The following is a 20865-nucleotide window of genomic DNA, read 5'->3' as shown; positions in this document are numbered from 1 at the left end:
CAATACAAAATTTGATTTTGAAATAAGCAACTCAGCTGGTAATTACTGGCAATTGGCAACTTCAAATTGAACGTCACGTCGAATTTGATGTCAACGGTAATTCCTCGTTTCGTAGCTGCTTTTTAAAACAATAATTAAGAAATTTACCGTCAGATAATTTACGTAAATACATTAATATTCTTATAAACAATGGAGCCGATGACATTAGGTAGTCCTACACATTCACCGTCAGGAAGTCCAAATGTAGGTTATTTACCTCCTTTTCTTTTGGGCGAAATAAATCCACCGACAACTCCAAGGACCAACAGCTTGTCTCCTACAAAAGGCCGAAGCCTGGCGTTCGGTAAGTCTCTTTTTTCTTGTTATAAACTTGTTATTAGTATTGGTAAAAATAATTAGGAAAAACATAGAAACATTAAACCTTTTGACTTTTTGATGTCCAATCGTCATTGTGCATAATTTAATTAATACCCTTAAAATTCGATATTAATATTACAGGCTCACCAACAAGCCCATCAAAGACATCAACACCTGACCAGAAAGTGTACCGGCAAAATGTGTCCATGCACCAGCAAGCTCTATACAATCAGCAGAACATGTACTCCAACATGCCACCCACATCCCCTAACATCTCTTATTCCAGCAAACCGAATGGCCCCCCCATAGAAGACTTGTTTGATACCATTAAGAGCAACGAACCATCCATAAACAAATCATTGTTCAACGACCACAGTTTTATAGGCTATGGAAACAATTCAATGCTTCAGAACTCTTATTCTGCAGTACCACAATGGCAGGACATATGCCAGGAGCAGGATGAGTACTGGGTGACCGTTTTTGGCTTCCCTCCCAATGCTGCTAATACCGTTTTGGCAAGGTTTAGTAACTGTGGTGCTATATTAGGTGAGTCCCAAATGTACTTGATTGAGTTCAAATCTAAGTTAATTTAACAGCTTCTTATAAATTTTGTTCTGAAACAAATGTCTAACTTTCAGCTCCATATCAATTATTCATAGTTAAAAGCATTGTTTATTGTATTTATAAATTCTTTGAAGGCTTACAGGGTAATGACATTATCTTTGATTATTTAAGTGTATAGTTAGATTGCTAATAGTGAGCCTCACATTTAAGTAAATAAAAAAAAAATAGCATTACACTAGCACTATTAGAAATAGTGACACAATAGTACAGATACAAATATAGCTAATAATAATCATATTTTGCATATTTTTTTTTTGGTTAACAGCTGTATTGCTGTGCTTATTATAATCCAGAACAGGCCTATCTTTGATTCATGTGTAGCTAAATTATTTATTTCATAGATAAGCAATACCCAACACAAGGCAACTGGGCGCACATCAGATATGCAACAAGAGCTGAGAAGGAAAGAGCAATGGCTCTGAGTGGGCGGTTAGTGTTGCCTGGAGTGATGGTGGGCGTGGTTGAGTGCAAGGAACCACCCAAAATATCTGTCAATAATTCTGCGATTGCGTCTCCAGAGAGGTATGCAAAAACTTCTCTATAATTTATGACAATATTCAATTAGATTATCTTAAGCCTTGTTATATCTCTATCCACTAAAATTTTGTTGTGAGTTGGCAATATAGTGTATTGGCTGTTTAATGATTTTGTCAATTATTTTATATGTAACAGCAAATAATATGAAAAAGAAATCCTTCTATGCAAAGTATTTATATTGCTTTTGCACACATTCTAATTCCTGATGATGTCATATCCAAATATCAAATTTCAAAGACATAACTTAAAATAATTGTGTAATATTGTGTTAGAATTTATATGACGTAAATCTGTACTAATATATAAAGCTGAAGAGTGTTTGAACACACTAATCAGTGGAAATACTACACTGATTGTGAATTTTTCGTAGCCTATAGGCTACTATTCTTTTATCCTGGAAAAAACTTTTTCATGTGGGTAGCGTCGCGAGTAAAGGCTAGTATGTTATAAAAGTGAAAAAGCAAAAATTGAGCTATATACATTATAGACCCTTATAATAATGCCCATGGCAGTTAGCAGCAATAAAACCCTGTTGTTTTTGTTCATTTAAAATCCAAGCTCCAGTATCAAGGGTTTTGGCTCTAATACCTAATGCAACATAGTGTATTTTGTTGTCTATATCAAGAAAAGACTAATGATTATATCTTAAACATAGTTTCACATTGCAAGTTCTAAATGTTCATCTGCTTGATTGCTTCATGTACTATAACTTGTTTCAGACATGCAACAACAGCCAGATCCCTGTGTCCCACGCCGATGCCGTCGGCGCCAGTGCCCCAGAGATCCAGCGGGCTGATCTCCAAAGCATTAGACTACGTGTTAGGATGGTGACAGTACATACTGTCATTTTATGACAATGATTATTTCCTTTTATTTCACAATTGATTTGTTATATCATGCTGTATTGTTTTAAATACAGTTTCCAACATTTGCAGGTTTCTTTTTAATATTCCTGTGTTAGCTTTAATTTGTGGTGAAAGCAGACACTTATGTGCTTTTTTAAGGTGAAATTTAGGGAATATTTTGTTTACATTGCATGAATATTATAATATGTATAAAGAAATGTACTTGTAAACCTATTTAAAGTATAATATTGTAATATTGGATAGATTCCATAACTATAATATGTATAAATAATAATCGTGTTCGAGATCTTGTAAGAACTAAACAAAACTTGTGTAAATATGCACAAAATTATAATAATTCCTCATGTTTATTACTAGATATTTCATTGTAAAATTGCATCTCTTTTATTCATAATAAAATTATCAAAAAATTCTAGACTGATTGTTCTTTGCTTTAGAGAATACTTATAGACAAAATGAAGACATTGCAGTGTTTGTAATATATTTTTGACAATGCTGTGTTGCACTCAACTCGACGAGAGATAATTGTGGTAAATCCAACACGAAACTGCAACTGTATTTGTATATACACAATAATGTGATGTAAAAATATTAACTTGAACATTTTAAGTGACTAAATATGACTAGATCATATCTTACATTTATAACAAGCTGGGAAACAAAGGACAATGCCCAAAACCAGGCTATCTTTGCGTCAGTCATGCGTCTTAACCAAATAACCATGTAAAATCATAATTTTAATTATTACTTCATTTGTATTTATTTCAGCCATGAGCAAATAGGGGTTTTAAAGATATGAAAAAAAGTTGTTTAATTGTTGTAAATCAAACACCGGATAATTTAGTGCCAATATGGCGAATTGATACCAATTTATAACAAATTCCCTTTTAAATGGAATAAAAAGTTAATATGCACAATAAATGTGCTTGTACTTGAATCTATAATATATGGATTAAATATTCCTTAAACAAAAATATTGTTATAAAATATATTTTACTTAATAATTATAACCAAACTCCAAATAGCTGGTAAAAAAGATAAAATATTAATCCTTCTAAAAACAAACCAATGGCGACTTGTACTTGCATTGACAGAAATACTAAAGTCAGCTAAAACATGTTTGGACTTTATTTTTAATTAAATGAATATATGGGTACTGATTTTTATTACACTGGCAACTGAAATGAATGACATTTTGACACTAGATTTGTCAGAATAAAAATATTTAATTATTAAAATATTTTACTCAAGATCAGAGTGTTATTCTTATGTATTTTAATGTTGAGTCGAGAAATTCACTGTTAAGAAACAAGGTGTATAATGTGTGTTCCGAACTTTTGAGACGGAAGGCTTTTAGTTAGCAACACAAAGTCGTCTAGAACCTAGACCCAGGACAATTAATCGAGATGACATACTTATCCCGGCGATGTTTTAACTGCACCATTGCGATGCCACAGCAACGATAAGTATATTTTATAGACAAGCTATCCAGTTTGTAAGTTATGTAGGTTATTATTAACCTACCCACAATGTGGGAAAAATCTTGCAAAAACTAAAGAACACAGTTTAACAATAAAAATAATCTGAAGATGTTTACTCAATTTCTACATTATATTTCAGGTTTCAAGGCTGGAACGAGTTTGTGCTGCCTGCTGGAGATCAGTTAATAGAGAGGTTTACAGACAACAACGACATGACATGACCCGACCAGCACTGCAAGAAGTCATTCACTCACTTCAGCAGTATTATAAGCGTGTTGCGGCCACATCAAGTTCTTGTTTGTTTTCTGGGAAGCCATATCTATCAAAAATACACATCTATATAAAAATATACATCGGATTTCGTATTTCTTGTTTTATTTTTCTTTTCCTATGATAAGTAACTATTAGCCTAATTAGGCTGTGAAGTTAGTTCCTGGGTTCCAGTTCGATTTCCAGGCCAAGCAACATTTTCTTGTTTGTTTGTTTCTGACATGACTTGCCTGGGATCGGAATCCTCCAAAGAGGGTTGGCATCACGCATGCGGCCGGTTATAAAAACTAAGCTGAATTTATTCTACAATATGTGTTGACGCCATATTGAAATGAGCTAATGGTAGGTGAAAATAAAGATTAAATTAATCCATGTAATGGAATAACTCATAAGCCAGAAAAATATGTACTTACACAAAGGGTCGGGTAGTATATGCTCAGTGGAAAAATTAATATTCCGCCATACTATCTTAGAAGTTTTATTGGAGCTTCGTCTCATCAGATATGTTAATACCTATCAGCTTCTTATAAGAGCGATTAAAGCTAAGTGAAAAGAATGTCCAATAATTGTTTATAGCAATATCAAGTAGGTACTGCAATACTGAACTTAATTAGGCACGTAGGTACTTTCTACCGTACATCATTGCAGTCGATACTTAACCTCAAAATAACCGAGTTAATAAAATTCTGATTACTCCGAACTCCCATCGAATATCCAATTGTTTTCAATTTATATGAGATTTAGGATATATTCCCTATAGTTTAGCGAAGGTTTTGTACAGACGCAAGCGTAGCCCAACTTTCATACAAAAATGGGCATTCTCCTTTCCTATGTAATTAACATGTGAAAATTAAACATATATGCATATATAATTAATATTTTTATTTCTAAATGTTACATAATATAAAACCGTTAACATTAAACGAGATTTTTTACATTTGTCGAAAATTTTATCTTCTGGACAAATTTTCACAAAGCTGTAAAATATAACAACCTAGAAGAAACATAGATTAAAAGAAAAACAATAGTGGTTGATATTTAAACAATACATACACCAATATTGATACACATAAATATCGATTATTTTCCGATAAATCGACACTATAGAAATTTGTATCACACCAATATGATTACAGCTTAATAAAGTTACATTTTGCTCCTTACAATCTAGTATTTCCCAAACATTTCCTATTGCACGTTGGGACATCACCCATAACGGCCTTACACCTCATCAACACACAATCAGTCATGAAGTTTGTATACCGAACTAAACTGCATGAAGATCGGCTAGGATTGAACTATTATAATGTAATTATTACTATGAAACTAGGGGAGGTTGTGATGTCTTTAATTCGAATGTATTCTTCATAATTTATCATTGATACAGCCTACCGGCCACATCGCCTTTTTCTACATAGTTCATTCAAATAAAAACATACAATAGCTGCGTCTAACTCCCTTTATTTTATTAATAGATATGAGAGTACCCTGGAAACAAATATAATAATGGTTATTGCTGTTACAAAAATGTAGTTCATCTAAATTGAAAAAGTTATATATTGGCTTATACTACGGTTGTAATAAAGGTAAAATAAAGTAGTAAGCGAATGGATAAGTAATTCTCTACATAGTAGTGCTAAATTGTTGTTTTTAAACCATTCTAGAAATGATTAGTTGGTTAACAGAGTATGGGAAACCTGAAGTAGTGTGTTATTTGAAATATAGGATGTGTAATTGTGTACCTTCAACTACTCTGAAAGTTGTAGACAATCTTGTGACAAAGTGCTCTAATACAATAATCGCATAAAGTTAAAAATGTTATTACACGTTGGGATTTATAAACACAACTTCATCAAATCTCAGTTAAAATTAGCAAATATGTTATCAGACAGGCAGTTTGTAAAGAATACTTGATTCAATATGGAGTAGTTTTTATACATTTTACGACTGAACGAGGAGCAGGGCGCTCTCCGCAAAGTAACGTCGGGCTAACCTATAAACAGAAACAACACCACAACCCTAAATTGCAAAGCACTGCATAACACTACTATTAATGTTAAGAAGTTTCTTTATAAACCCCAAGCGTACTTCATGTACATACTATACTATAAATAAATATTAGTTACCTATATGTATATACTACGATATTTAATTGACCCTACATTCATGCCAAATATCTAACACTCAGAAACAACCTGTTGAAGTAAGTCGAAGCTGAAAGATATATTTTACAGTGACACCACAATCTCCCTTGGGGAGGTAATAAGCCAAGTGAATGGTGCTATCCATTACTTGGGCTGCTCTATAGTGGCGTTGGCGAGGTCCGTCATTTTGGGGTACTTGACGTTGTGCTTGTCCAGCTCGCTCTGGGACCACAGGATCATGCGCAGCAGGCTGCACAGCTTTGGATTCGTATACTCTTGGTTCTCCATCTTCAGTATCGCGGCGTTGAGCTCACTTGCAATCTACGTCAATGTAAGGAGAATATTGTAAAAAATGATTGGTAGGAAAAACAAATCGATTGATTCGTTACGCGTGATGCGTGACATGGCTGTTGGGCATCCAATATTATGTTAAATTGTTCATTATACTCTACCTACATTACGTCATTGTGTGTTACTTGTCGTATAATTACATTTAAATAAATAAAAAACACAAATAGTCTCTGCCATTCCGTACCTTCTGGCTATGCGATGGCAGCAGCAGGTCGGCGAAGGGCGAGGCGTGCGGGTCGGGGAAGGCGAGCAGCGCCAGCGAGCGCTCGAGCTCGGTGAGCGCGGTGGAGTCGCTCGCGCCCGCCTCCGCCAGCGTCGCGCTCGCGAACGCTAGCGCCTCTTCCGCACGGCCCGCGCGAATCAGCTCCAACAGTTGCAGTTGCTGTTGGACAAAAACTGAATAAGAGATTGTAGCTAAGTTTTTTGTACCAATGGATATTCATATGAAATGTAGTCTCACATTGCTTATAAAAGAAATCAGCGGCAAAAAAACATTAAACTGCAAAAAACTTCAAAGCATTGCACTGTGCTTGTAACCCTGACATACAATTCCTGTAATATTTGATACTTAAAATCCAAACAAAAAACCTGCTCGCCAGATTTGACACTGTTTATGGTTTTTAGATCTTATAAAAATATGAGAGGACTTGAAATGTTGATGTTTTAAATTGGTATTGATATACATAATGTCAGTTACAAGTCTTATCAATGCTAAAATTAGGTGGTTACATCGACATGGAATCTTAGCAGTCTTTATCACTTGCCCAATAAGAGCCAAACTCGTAGATATTAATTGAACGCCCACAGATAACAACTGTGGGAATCACACCAAACTGTTGTGACTGTCGAGGTCTTTATACATTGTAATCATTGTCATAGTTATTGTATAAAGATAGTATCAGTAGGTATTTAAATTTAATTAAGTATGTATATCACTTTTTGGAGGAGATCATCGTCAATGTAGACTCGTAAAATATATTTTCATGATTGAAAACTGATAAATAAGTCTACCCATATATTAAATTAAGGTGTCTCTTATCATAGAGCTAATGTCTTAGGATGATTGATGAAACAAATACAATTCCATGGAGATATTCCATAGAACTGCATATTTAATACTAAAATAATTACATAAACAAATTTAACAATCGCATATTGTTTTTTAAGTAAAATTATTTATACCTGAAGATGGAAATATAAATATCTGTCATTGTCTAAAAGCTCTGGATGCAGTGCATTGACCATGGCAATGGCATCTGGGATGCGTCCAGTCTGCACAGCTTCACGGATCATGATTCTCTCGTCCAAGGAACTGCACAGTGTGGGCTCCTGCAGACCAGCCTCTTGTTGAAATTTTAATGCTGCCTCTTTAAATCCCTCTGTAAGAAACAACAATGATTTAGAGGCCAGTTTCTTAAATTCATGTAATTGATGACATAAAGGTTGCAGACCTAATGTGGCTGAGAAGTGCGGGATAAGAGAGGAATGGTAGTAGTTGGGGGAGACCTATGTTTCTACAGGATACTCTAACTTAGGTTTGAAACCAGACAATTCTATTTTTATGTAAATTTAATTTAAAAATCAGTAATAAGGGCTTTGTAATTTGAATTCTTAGATTTCATAAGTCAAGATGTGATAAATGTAAGATTTATTTAAAGTTGTTTAATGGATTTGTATAAAACTTCATGCATACATTTACATACTTACTAAGATTTGGATTAATGCATAGGCTACAGATTACAATTTATTAATATTAAATTGAAATTGCTTTTTTTTGAAGACAGTATTTCAGACATTGCATAGTTGACAAAGACAACAAAACTTATGAAATACTAAATAAGAATATAGTCAACAATATAACTTTGTCTACCCTCTTTTGAGAAATGCTTTGTCATACTTTCAACATTAATCGTTTTGCAAAGGAACTTGCTTATATTATAAATGGATATATATTTTTTTAATTTAGTGATTATAATATACAGTAAAATTTTTATGAACATTGGTTTCTACATCTGGGTAAGGTAAATCATCAAAACCTTTGTTTTTCATATGTAAAGACCTCCGCGAAACTTCATCACTACATTTGTTTATATAGTTTTTAATGAAATATTGAAAGTAATGCTTTATAACAATTATGTATTTTATGGTGCAATTAATGTAAGAACAAAACATCGTATGACCAAAATATTTAGGATTTTGTCACTAAGCAGGTATCGATTCTTTTATCTAGATTTTTGGTCCGTACAAAAAAAAGATCCAGAGAGTAGGCACGTCAACAGAAAAGATCTTCTGCGCGTCTGTATAAATTGATGGCTTTGGCATTGACACAAATGCAAATTATTGCAATGTATGTGATATAATTGTATGAACACAATTTAAATTCGAACAAATGTTACCTGTAACCAAATAATTCATTATCAACATATTCATGTCTGTTCGTGATAATTGCAAATCGTCCGTTTTATTTCGATCATGGTATTTTCGCTCCTCTTTCTCGTTACCGTTGCTTGTTGTCTCGAAACTCATTTTTCTGTGTATTTACGAGATTAAAGCGTCAATAAATAAAATAAATAATAATATTTCTATTGGACCACTACGAAAATGACAAACAATGACAATTTTACGAGTGAATGAAAACGAAGAGTGAATGACATGAAATTCAGCATCGATTGAGTATAGATTATATAGGTTTAATTTTAATATTTTTTATACCGTATTTGAGTGCGACAGTATGAATTATACAATTTTTTATAAAAAATATTTGCTCTGTAAGCATTTTCATTCTTATGTAGTGTATTCTTTAGTTATATCCAGTCATTAAAATAGATATAATGTACCTACTGATGATGATGATAACTGATGCACAACTGCGCTAAAACATTTCTCAAAATCTAATTTCTAAAAAGTCAATTATATTCAAAACTAAAATGTATTTAAAATATGATCAACTTCAATTGTGCAGATGTTTTGTATATCGTGATATTGGAGGAATACTTTGTCTTCGCATTAATTGTTTTTTTTTACATTGAATTTCAGCAATAGGCGTTCGTGTTAGGTGCCATGCCTATTGCACGGTACTCAACATAGGTATCACAATGTTTGTTACACTTCTGCCTAACATTTGAAAAAGGAAAAGAGGACTGATGCTATAATTCTCTTTGACTGACGGTATGTAAAATTTAAGTAGACAAAAAAAATATTTAACATTAGTATAAGTAATAAACTACGGAGACTTACCTTTTTTTAGTATATGTATTCATTTTATGACTACTTTGTATCATTCATCATAAATCTCTTTTTAACATAGACAGAACTATTAAAACATAAACTTGCAAAAACTGAATAAAATGGTGGTAATAAAAAATAAATCCGCTGACAGAATGTAGGAAAGGGGGTCACCACATCGAATAAAAACCCAATGCATATGTTTAGCTAGTTTATTTTCAGTTCTTAAACGCCAATAACCTACTAATAATGAGCTGATAATACAATTTAAAAAAAGTCCTAGCCTATTTTTTTATTGAATAATGCTTGGTAACAATTATATCGTTTTTGTATTCAATAAAAAGGGATGTTACTAACTAAACAATAATATAAAACAAGTCTCAATAATGTTTGTCAATACGCTATACGCGACGCCGACGCACCGGCGTTGTCACACCTACATTATTGAGAAAAATAACTTAAGAATTTAAATAAAGCTAATTAATCATTCTCTAATAAGCCATGTATCAGTGATCGAGTTAATTTCCGAGTTACAAATTGAGTAGTGATCTATAAATACTAATACAATAGTAAAATTACCAAACGTCTGATACAAGAGGCTCGTCATAAACACGCGCGCCGCACCGCACCACGGAGCAGCGACCGCGGCCGCGCCACTGGTACCGCGCCGCGCGATACAAACAAGGGAAAAACAAACGTTACAAACTACAGCTATAATTCGACAACGCTATATAAAGAAAAGTACAATAAAAATAAATCATACCGAACGTAATATTAATTACGGCTAATTAATTCACAAACTTCCGAGGACAATGATTTAAAGAGGCACTCTGCGTGAATTTATATTGATTGTGTTAAATACTAATTCGCTACAGGTTCGTTCACAATATACCTTTTTTAGAAAATATACAAAATACGAGTAGACGCTTGGCTCTGTATCATTTCTTAAATTCAAACCCGTTTTTCTTGAAACATAGCCGAAATCATACGGCGAGATATCGAGCGTCGGCTCCTGGTGGCAGAAGCGCCGGCTCTGTCGTCCCTCAGTCTATGAACACAATTATCCAGCGAACCTTATCTAAAGCATTACAAGCTAATTTATTTTTATGTGGCATGAATGTGCCGTGGAATTTGTCCTGGACGCCATCGTTCGTAACATATTGTGGCAGACAGGTGGGGAAACATAACATAGTAAACATTTCAAAATATATTCAATACTACTAATTAGTCTATTGTCTGTATTATTGCATGGCACGATGTAAGTCCAGGGCCGATTCCACGGGCGATCACAATGTCTTGATTCGTTAGGATATTCTATATTCCCGCACGTAGCATTCACATATACCAAAATATGTTTGTCTTGATATATTGGCAGCGGCATCCGCGGGCCCGTTCCATCGTTATTAGGACAGATCTGGAATATAATTACATGTTAATAAATAACTGATAGAATATCACAATTCCTGATGGCTACTATTTGAATATATGTTATCAGTCTACATCAGTTAGTTTAGTCATAAGTTCACAATAACCTTGCAAGTCACTACAATATATTGTGCACTTTTAATTGAACATGAGCAAACTCTAAAAACATATAAAGGACAAAAATTAATTAATATTTTGTACATAGACTTTGTTATCTGAAATAAATATTGTATCCTATAAGCAGAGTACAGTGTGCTTACAGCTAGGTACGAGGTCCTGGTGCATGTGATGCTCGGCGTCCATGCCGAGGGGCATGCACGTGCTGGGCGGGGGTCTGCGCTGCACCTGCAACACACCACACGCATCATGCTCCGGTACACATTGGGACTGTTTTTTGCCCCACCAGATGGCGTCAGGTAGATAGATCGCCGTCATTAACCGTTGCAGACGATTTTTTACGACTATTATTTCCATTTCAAGACACATAAGGTGGCGTCTCCATCATCAAGCACCTATTCAACTAGTATCTTTTTATGTTGACCAATTATTTAGGTCACATTCTCTTTTCTTAAGGAAAATAAGGATATCATGATGTATTTTAACAGCATCTTTTTAGGTAAACCAGCCTTATATTTAACAAAGAAGTGAGGAAAAACAAGATTGAAAAAAGAAAAAAACACTGACGTTATACTTTTATCATCATGACAAGCATCTAACTTACATTATAAAGTAACACAGAGCTAGTGTATCTGGTGGTTAATCAAAATTTATAATGGTAACCATTTATCTTGAAATTAATCTTAATCATATTGAAAATCTGCTCAATTGTGTACCTGATCAAGGTTGAACCGCACGAACGCCTCGTACTGCTCGGCGAGCTTGGTGCTGAGCGCCGACTCGTACTCCGCGCGCAGAGCCACCTCCTGCTCGCGCAGCATCCGCTCGCAGATCATGCGCACCTGCACAATGCACACGTCATTATTTAGGTGATAGATTTTCTTTATTAAAGTCAAATAGTGTTGCGCACAGTTGCGCTGTTGTTGCAGTTCACAAGTACATTGTTATCACCTGCACTTGCATCATCAATTATGAGGAATTATATGGATTAGGCATCTACAAATTAACAATATGAGATAAAAACTTGGTCTAATTTGTTCAGTTTATTTGCGTGCCTATCAAACCTTTTATTTACAAAGATATTGGCTATCTATGATTTGTAATTTAATAACTGTGGATAATGGTAGCCAAACTTGAAATATGAACAACTCGGGATACAAAATGAAACTTGGGTGTACATTCTTGTCCATTGTACATTTTTTGTGGTAGTATTTACTGACTTTACCCTGGGTAGGACAATGGCAGGTAGAAAGCAGCTGATTTGTTTTTATTACAAGCCCGGTATTTCGTGTTTTTTGTTGAATATATTCTGTCTGCTAAAAGCAAATTGTATTCGCGAATTTAATCTTATTCTTCACGAACTACATTTTTTAGTTAATTTCCCATGCAATTCGTTGTTCGTTTCCATTATTAACATTTGAAATTAATCGTAACGTTCATATCTCATTTTTAAATCGGGTCAACTGCCGTCAATAATAATATATCGAACATTGACTGTTTGACCCAATCCATCGCGATTCGCGTCCCATATTGATCCGCTGACCATCTTCGGTCAGATAGATTACCTTGTCATTTAGGGTTTGCAATATTTTTGAATGAATGAGAGATGCAATTACCATGGACACATTTACTCCAAAGCTTGTTCATAGTATGTAAATTTAATGTCCAGATTAAAATGGTTGCGGACGCTCCTCGTTATAATGTTGGAGAAAAATAGTTATAAATAAACTAGCGACCCGCCCCGGCTTCACACGGGTGCAATGCTGACTATTTAATGGATATTATTATTATACATATAAACCTTCCTCTTGAATCACTCTATATATTAAAAAAAAACCGCATCAAAATCCGTTGCGTAGTTTTAAAGATTTAAGCACACATAGGGACAGAGAAAGCGACTTTGTTTTATACTATGTAGTGATAGATTGTTTATAATCGCGCTAGAGAAAAATCGCTATTTGAGACAGTTTAATAAGACTGATTTTACGTTACGTGAGACAGTTTTATACATGTGATAATCATTGTGGACAACTATATAATTCATGTTGTAAACGGAACTAGCTACTATCCCATCATTAAATATGCATCTGACTATACCTGTTTGAAAGTGAAGAGCGCACGGTTGTGCATCTTGTGCGAAGTGTGCGAGGAGCGATGTGGCGGCGAGCAGTCGCCCTCGCTGCCGCTCGACGATGAGCACGAAGCGGCGGAGCTGCCAGCCAGCCGCAGTTGCCGGCGCCGCTGCAGCCGCTTGATCTCGTCGCAGATCTCTTGAGCCATGCGCTCTAGAACATGAACAGGTATTAATGAGCTTCACTGAATTTTGTGTAATACATACTTATGTTATGGCTAAACCACTGACCAATTTAATAATATTTGGTATGGAAATAGTTTTAGGCCCTGGATAGGACATAGGCTACTTTTTATCTAGAGAAAATATATAGCAGGACTTTTATGCTGTGAAAACATTTTCACTCCTTTTTTTATTGCTTTACGTGGGCGGAACCGCAAGCAAGAGCATTACAACTAACTAAAGAGTTTGACTGTACTTGAGCTAAAATAAAAAACACTAATGTGAGTGGCTGAACTTATGGTAAAGTACTTTACAATAAACAGATATTGTAATTGTTGAGTGGGATTTATAAGATGTTGCAATACCTTTGGTTTCATGCGATTTTTAAAGAAGTGACATAAATTTACATCACAGGGTCTTGGATTTGAAAGAAGAACATAACTATTTTCTTGCCTAAAGTACTTTCACTATACTAATCCAGTAAAAGTTAAATTAAAACTAATATATTAATGAATTCAACAGTAAAATTGTTTTTAACTTAGTTTATTTTATTAGTAAACAATATGTGATTACTTTGATAAGTAATAAAAATATTAAAATTATCTTTTGAGAATTTGTCAATATTATGTTTGATATAAGCAGCTCTTAGATAAATATTTATCAAACTAACATGAGTTGAAAAAGGATATCAACTCAAACTATATTTTTATTTTGCTTCCATAAAATTACATAGCACATTTTATACTTATGGTTCAGTTCAAAGATTATGTTAAAAAAAAGCACTGCATTTTTTATTCATCATCAAAATTATTTAGTAAAAGAAGTAACTTATTCTTACAACATAATTAATAGAATTAAAAAGGAAATTCAACATTTCATATATCTTCAGAAATAAAATTGATGTAAAATTTAAAAGTTGAGACCCAAAATACATTTAAAAAAATCGAAGTTGTCAGAAAATACACAATTTTTCAATATCATCAATTTCCCAATTTTAAGTCCAAAATGACCATGTAAATACATAGAAATACACAAACTCCACATGCAATGTGTTGGAATTTAATTGACCCTGCAAATTCAATGACTTCTTCTTTAAACTAGTGCACTACAATGCTGACAAACCACTGCCTGGAAAAAAAATTACAAAGCTGCAGTACTTAAACAGGATTTCTTACAAAACCCATCTGGTAGATGTCATAAGTTCACTAAATACCAGTAATTGGAATAATAATACAGCATGTTTGAAACAAATTTGTTAACTATACAAATAAAGATAAGTGATAGTCACAGGACAGTGTAAGGGATTGCATTAAAATGATAATAATAAAAAACAATATTTTTGTCCAATACATCCTGTTAATTCAATTTATATTTAATTTCCTACATTGCATAATATAATGTAAGTTTGATCTTGGTCATTATTTTTACATTATAGAGGGAAAAATAAATAACCATAAATCAATTAATTACAAAAGCATAAAATTATTTTCATATCTTTATTTTAAAAATTAAGTAACTAATATTTATTTAAAAATAGTATTCTTTGTGAGATTGTAAGGCAAGAACTGCCATCCTTCTCTTGTACCATAATACTTAAAATATCTATTTATGTTTTTGTCTGAAAATTTACAAACATAATATAAAAATAAATCATACCTACATTTGAAGATACAAACAATGGGTATTATTTCAACAAAACAAGTTATGAAATGAGTATATTACATTCACCCACACATCTTTTGTCATGTGCTTATGCTTCCATGGATCCTTGCCAACTTGCAAATGTTAAGGGTTCACATGAATAATCACATAATTTAAGTAAAATTTTAGTCATTTCCATATTACCAAGAATAATTGATCTATAAATTCAAACATTAGCTATTCAAAGTAGTAATTCTTAGTAAATATAATACATATATTTTTGTTATAAAATGTGTGACATAAGTTTTCAACCTGTCATTCTTTTGCCCTGTCAGAGATTTGTGGTATTTTCATCAAATCATGTTCATGATTTAGAATATTGTAACTTGCGAATTTGAGTTTCGTAATATTAAGACCCGATTTCGATCAGCATACAATGGATTTGGCTGAAGTGAGAAGCTGGACCCAGCTGTTAAACTCCACTTGAAGTAGTCACGTGTTATTTCTACATCGAAATAACTACAGTTCTAACTTCGTTACAAAAACGCCCACAAAACTCCAGTAATTACCGTAAATCCATTAAGTAGAACACTGGCCTAAAATGGACCGCTGAAAAAATTCACCATTCGAAAACCAAACGGCAACATCTGATTCAGCAATCTGCAGCCATAATTATTTGTTAACATTCCATGTCCATGACCAAATTAACGAGACCTCCAAGTTTTGCAAGCTACGCTAATATTTTCGACAAAGACTGCACTTAGCAACGATACATAGTGCAGACTTCAAAGAAAATAAAGCAAACATAGCATAAAGCAAAAAACACCAATCGTGTTCCAATAACGAGAGCCTCGAATACAAAAGAACAAACTCAACAAAAGGACCGCGATAGAATCCACAACGGTCTTTATGTATGCATCTCCCGTCTCGCTCAGACACGATAAAAATATTCGTGATATCGCAGAAATAATGGCGTTAGATCATACAGCTGATGATTAATGACAAAAAGTTTAATTATATGTCAAAAAATACCACTCGAGTCAAATTACCAAATCCCCGCAAGTTTCGTCAACCCATAATAAAAAATAAACAAACCTGGGGTCATTTTCACAGGTGCACTAACGGCCTCTCCGAATGTAGATGGCTTGGTTTCAGACACTTTAAATCCAGGACTTGTGCTAGAACTTGCAGCAAATGGCGAACATCTTCGCCTTTTAGCAGGCAATTGCGCCATGGATTCCCAATCCAAATTTCTTTTAAGTGTAGCACACGCCATTTTCTTATTACGCCCAGCGACCGTCCTCTACCTACTTGATAATGTTTGGGAATTTGCTTTTGTCACTGCTATAGGAAAACTCAAAAATATTACTAAAACTTAAACAAATCTAAAACTGCAATTTGTATGCAATTATTTCTAAATTATTTGCTATGAGGATTTTTACAAATATTAGAGATTATTAGACGCTCTTCGTTTATCTGACTTCCAAATAAAATACGGCAGCCAGCACTTTTCACTCCATTCAATTTATTTTGACATTTTGTTGTTTACATGTGTACCAACTTTCAAAATAAAAAATACCATAGACACGGATCCGTACTTCACGAGATTGAAATTTCAAAGTAATGTATCCGAACGCAAAACTGGCAGTGATAGCAATGTTTCAGATGGTAAATTAAATTTATCCTACTCTTATCTTCTTTGTCATCATTTATCATTTTATAAATACGATAGTTTATGACATTGTTTAAATCTGTGTTGAAAGTAAACGCCGAAACATCTAAACAGATTTGGGTGACATTCGACTCATGGACTTTAAAAATATTTGCGTTTTCAGTTATTATTCGTAAGAGGTGTAGGAAAAGGTAACGAGGAAATTTAACTATATGTAATAAACAATCTCCATAATAATTTCCCAGGTATGTGAAGTCTGCCAACTATAACTAGGTCAAAATGGTGAACTAAGGCCTAAATCAGTAGTGGAAGAGGCCCGTGCTCATCAGTGGGCAGTACACAATGCAGGGCTTGTATTTTTATTATTTTAATGATAAAATTGATGGATACCAAGGTCCCGCTTTTCCTTCGTGGTGCAGTATTGACCTTTTTCAAACTTTCTGATAGTGTCTTAGCTTTATTGTTCTGTGTAGTATCCAATCTCAGAGCTCCATTTATTTATGGAATTATATTTTGTGGGCAACATTATTGTGGCTGTCAATACCTTCTGCTGAGTTTTGTTTGTCAAATCTCAAATTGTTTTGAACAGTGAGTCATCTTGTGAATAATACGAATAATTTGTGATTTGATTCACAATACAGATCCTAACCCTTTAAAAAAATATAAATAGGTATTAGTACCTTTTTTTTTGTGTAAAGTTACTTTAAAACCGTCAAACTGGGGAACGAAATGTCTTCGTCTGCAATGGAAAGTATCCTTTTATAGTTTTAAGGTTTTGTTGCATTCAAGATTCGTGAACGCAAGACCTGTTGCCATTATCTACAGGCCACAGGAACCTTCAGTATTTTATCTTCAACTGAATTGTTTGGTAAGAGTATCATAATCTCCAATGTTTGCATAGACTTCCTTTATTTTCCGAATGTTTTACGTTATTTCGTTGGTACAATTATTGTATATCACTCTATATAAATGCTACACATTCACAATTACAGTAAAATTATATACTCTGCAACAGTAATGTCTTTTAGAAGGTATGAAACTCTAGTGTTAGTGACAAGCTATTTCATATTGATAAGCTGATACCTTTGTTCCTTAATAAATCTGTATCACTTTTTTTGTTTAAAATATTTTAGAAAAAACACAAGACTTCAAAGTTGTTGTTCATGTAATAATTATCATTTTATCTCATCGATATCAACATGTTCAACTTTTGCAAGTACACTGCTGCACATAGGTATCTGGTCTCCCCTCTCATTTTAGTATATTTTATTCTACAATAGAATTAATACAAGATGTTACAAACTTTTTAATAGTAAAGTATTACACAAGAAACTTGTATTTTGCTTCATATCTAGCATTACTGGTCACTTTGTCACATTACTTTAAAAAAAACATTTTTATAGTTTATATTGTATTTTTAACATTTTCCTTAACTCAAAACTACAGAACATTTATTTAATTTAAAATTTGCGGTAAAAGAATTAGAACGAAATTCAAAGAAATGCGAGAAAGAAGAGAAAATAGAAAAGGAAAAGGCAAAGAAAGCAATACAGAAAGGTAATATGGAAGGTGCTAGAATACATGCAGAAAATGCAATACGACAAAAGAATCAAGCATTGAACTACTTAAGAATGTCAGCTAGAGTGGATGCAGTATCAAGCAGAGTACAAACAGCACTTACTACTAGGAAGGTATGTAACTGTGTGAAACGGTCACAAATAGTGGTAACATAGTTATAAAATATGTTTTGAGTATACCATATTATTTCAAACAATGAGTGGGAATATAGACAAGTTGCACATGTATATGACACTAAATAAGAAAAAAAAAAAGAAATATAAAAATAAGAACTTTAAGTATTGTAATAGTGTTTAAATTGGGTGAAATGGAATCTATATTTCTATTTCCAAATAAATGAAATTTTTGAGATTGAAATATTATTATCATGTTTTTGATACACAATGAGTTCTTTACCCATGAATAAATCATTACACTATTACATACATTATAATATTATATTAACTTTATTTTCTATTTAAATTTTTTATAGTTATGACCTCATAATTTCTTTTATTTTATTTCCAGGTCACTAACTCTATGGCTGGTGTAGTGAAGGCAATGGACGCTGCAATGAAATCAATGAACCTTGAAAAAATATCAACACTAATGGACAAATTCGAGAGTCAGTTTGAAGATTTGGATGTCCAGTCTTCATACATGGAGAATGCTATGTCACAAACCACTACAACCACTGTGCCGCAGGGTGACGTAGAGAACTTGCTCCAGCAAGTTGCCGATGAGGCTGGGTATGTTGTTTTAATCTTGATGACATTTGATGGTAGGCACTTATGCACAAACAGAAGTAATGATACCAGAAATTATGAACATTTGTTAATGAATTGCTTAATAGTTCAGGGGCCTTGCAAATTGACTCTTGACCATTGACAAAGTGGTGATCTGGCTAAATAGACTCCCATGTTTACTATATTATAGAAATATAAATTTGCTGGTAGATTTATAAAACATACACAATTGTAGTTTTTTAAAAACCAGCTGTCTACATTTTTTAACTATTAAAAGTAAAAAAAAATCCTTTCCATCTACAAGTATAATCTTATCTACCTATGCATTACAAATGTTTGAAGAACATAAATATCACTAACAAATTCTTTCATTCCCAGCCTGGAATTGAACATGGAGCTTCCGTCCGGGGTGCCGAGCACGTCGATCGGCACCGCCACAGTGGTGTCCCAGGAACAGGACGAACTCACCCAGAGACTCGCCAGGCTGCGACAGGCTGAGTAACATTTAATAGAATCAGGGTCCAGTGCTGTAGCTAGGGTCTATTGCATTATGGTTAAAATAAATAATTTATATGAAGACAGTTGGTCCTTGCTTTGATGATCTAATAGCAGATACTTCATTCGAATCGAAGTTATATTATTAATTATATGAGTCACATTATACATTGTTTTAAAAAAATGAGAATCCTTTCCAATACTCACAAATCATGACCCTGGCTATGATGCTGCAATATTTGTAAGTGTTAAGCTATGAAAGCAGTAATTACGTTGATATTTATAAAGATCAAATGGAAAAGGAATCTTAGAAGGATTTTAATTTTTTAATTTTATTGTTAGACCATGTTCAGATGAAATGCTTTTCTAATATGCGTTTATACACTATTAAAAATATCTGTTGATTGTATTTAAGTCAAAAGATGCATTGAATGGACTGTGCAATCCTATGTCGAGTGAATGTTGGTTCAAATATATGTGAAATGAAGCAAATACGTGGTCAATAGTTGTCGTGTTTTAGAAATCTAATTGGTCCACATGAAACTTTTATTGGGGCTGAAGAGTATTACACTTACACCTTTATCAATTATTTTTGCATCATCCTACAAATCGGCCTTATCTTTAAGGCTTAAATCAAATAATATGGTGCCATGGAATTCAACTCCATGTAGGCTACGATCACTAACGAAAACCATGTCTTGCACAGCCTTCATCTGAACAAGGCCTTAGAGAAAACATTTTGTTGCTGTATTATTTTCTATTCCATACATGTAAATGAATACTGTGATTGTTAAATAAATCCCACAACATAGTTATGTATATTAAATAGCTTTTGTAAATTATCTTTATAAAAATAAATTTTATTTCATTGTATTAGATTCTTGTTTTTGATTTGCTGACCTAATTTACTGCTGTTTTAGAAGCGCGGGGTGGGTATCGAAACGAAGACCTTATAGGCGCCACATACACCCCATATGGCCATAGTATCGAAGGATATTATTGGTATTAATTTTGATTATTACGAAATACAGTTGGAACTGGAGATCCGTATGTGTACCCATGTA

At 33.5% G+C, this 20865-nt stretch overlaps 4 protein-coding genes across 4 annotated transcripts; 2 read left to right on the top strand and 2 right to left on the bottom strand.

Moving 5' to 3' along the window:
* Positions 1-49: 49 nt before the first annotated feature.
* Positions 50-2799, top strand: LOC115455201 (nucleoporin Nup35). The gene is made up of 4 exons (XM_037443074.1): positions 50-343; positions 499-903; positions 1323-1503; positions 2238-2799. Exons 1-4 carry the CDS (start codon positions 190-192, stop codon positions 2347-2349), a joined length of 852 nt encoding a protein of 283 aa, XP_037298971.1. The 5' UTR covers positions 50-189; the 3' UTR covers positions 2350-2799.
* Positions 2800-4998: 2199 nt separating this feature from the next.
* On the bottom strand, positions 4999-9266 carry LOC115452432 (glucose-induced degradation protein 8 homolog). Its single transcript, XM_030180972.2, has 4 exons — positions 9027-9266; positions 7813-8009; positions 6815-7012; positions 4999-6600 (listed from the first exon to the last, which is right to left on the bottom strand). Exons 1-4 carry the CDS (start codon positions 9154-9156, stop codon positions 6424-6426), a joined length of 702 nt encoding a protein of 233 aa, XP_030036832.1. The 5' UTR covers positions 9157-9266; the 3' UTR covers positions 4999-6423.
* Positions 9267-10053: 787 nt separating this feature from the next.
* LOC115452433 (akirin) lies at positions 10054-16877 on the bottom strand. The gene is made up of 5 exons (XM_030180973.2): positions 16427-16877; positions 13495-13682; positions 12114-12239; positions 11541-11625; positions 10054-11269 (listed from the first exon to the last, which is right to left on the bottom strand). The coding sequence occupies exons 1-5, from the start codon at positions 16605-16607 to the stop codon at positions 11259-11261; spliced, it is 591 nt and encodes a 196-aa protein (XP_030036833.1). The 5' UTR covers positions 16608-16877; the 3' UTR covers positions 10054-11258.
* Positions 16878-17517: 640 nt separating this feature from the next.
* Positions 17518-20679, top strand: LOC115452436 (charged multivesicular body protein 1b). The gene is made up of 4 exons (XM_030180975.2): positions 17518-17754; positions 18450-18694; positions 19089-19309; positions 19685-20679. Exons 1-4 carry the CDS (start codon positions 17733-17735, stop codon positions 19806-19808), a joined length of 612 nt encoding a protein of 203 aa, XP_030036835.1. The 5' UTR covers positions 17518-17732; the 3' UTR covers positions 19809-20679.
* The last annotated feature ends 186 nt before the right edge of the window (positions 20680-20865 follow it).

This window comes from Manduca sexta, chromosome 26, assembly GCF_014839805.1.
Source record: "Manduca sexta isolate Smith_Timp_Sample1 chromosome 26, JHU_Msex_v1.0, whole genome shotgun sequence".
Classification (NCBI taxonomy): Eukaryota; Metazoa; Arthropoda; class Insecta; order Lepidoptera; family Sphingidae; genus Manduca; species Manduca sexta.
The sequence above is the reverse complement of the archived record's forward strand: the minus strand, read 5'-3'. Positions and strand labels throughout refer to the sequence as shown.

Excerpts from the sequence above, each read along its gene's own strand:
- LOC115455201 (XM_037443074.1), top strand. The coding sequence starts at position 190 with ATGGAGCCGATGACATTAGGTAGTCCTACACATTCACCGTCAGGAAGT. Across the intron at positions 344-498 it reads AGGCCGAAGCCTGGCGTTCG|GCTCACCAACAAGCCCATCA; the intron begins GTAAGTCTCTTT and ends TTAATATTACAG. Across the intron at positions 1,504-2,237 it reads GCGATTGCGTCTCCAGAGAG|ACATGCAACAACAGCCAGAT; the intron begins GTATGCAAAAAC and ends AACTTGTTTCAG.
- LOC115452432 (XM_030180972.2), bottom strand. The coding sequence starts at position 9,156 with ATGAGTTTCGAGACAACAAGCAACGGTAACGAGAAAGAGGAGCGAAAA. Across the intron at positions 8,010-9,026 it reads AATGAATTATTTGGTTACAG|AGGGATTTAAAGAGGCAGCA; the intron begins GTAACATTTGTT and ends TGTTTCTTACAG. Across the intron at positions 6,601-6,814 it reads TGCCATCGCATAGCCAGAAG|ATTGCAAGTGAGCTCAACGC; the intron begins GTACGGAATGGC and ends ACATTGACGTAG.
- LOC115452433 (XM_030180973.2), bottom strand. The coding sequence starts at position 16,607 with ATGGCGTGTGCTACACTTAAAAGAAATTTGGATTGGGAATCCATGGCG. Across the intron at positions 12,240-13,494 it reads CGCTCTTCACTTTCAAACAG|GTGCGCATGATCTGCGAGCG; the intron begins GTATAGTCAGAT and ends TGCATTGTGCAG. Across the intron at positions 11,626-12,113 it reads TGCGGTTCAACCTTGATCAG|GTGCAGCGCAGACCCCCGCC; the intron begins GTACACAATTGA and ends GGTGTGTTGCAG.
- LOC115452436 (XM_030180975.2), top strand. The coding sequence starts at position 17,733 with ATGTCTTCGTCTGCAATGGAAA. Across the intron at positions 18,695-19,088 it reads CAGCACTTACTACTAGGAAG|GTCACTAACTCTATGGCTGG; the intron begins GTATGTAACTGT and ends TTTTATTTCCAG. Across the intron at positions 19,310-19,684 it reads CAAGTTGCCGATGAGGCTGG|CCTGGAATTGAACATGGAGC; the intron begins GTATGTTGTTTT and ends TTTCATTCCCAG.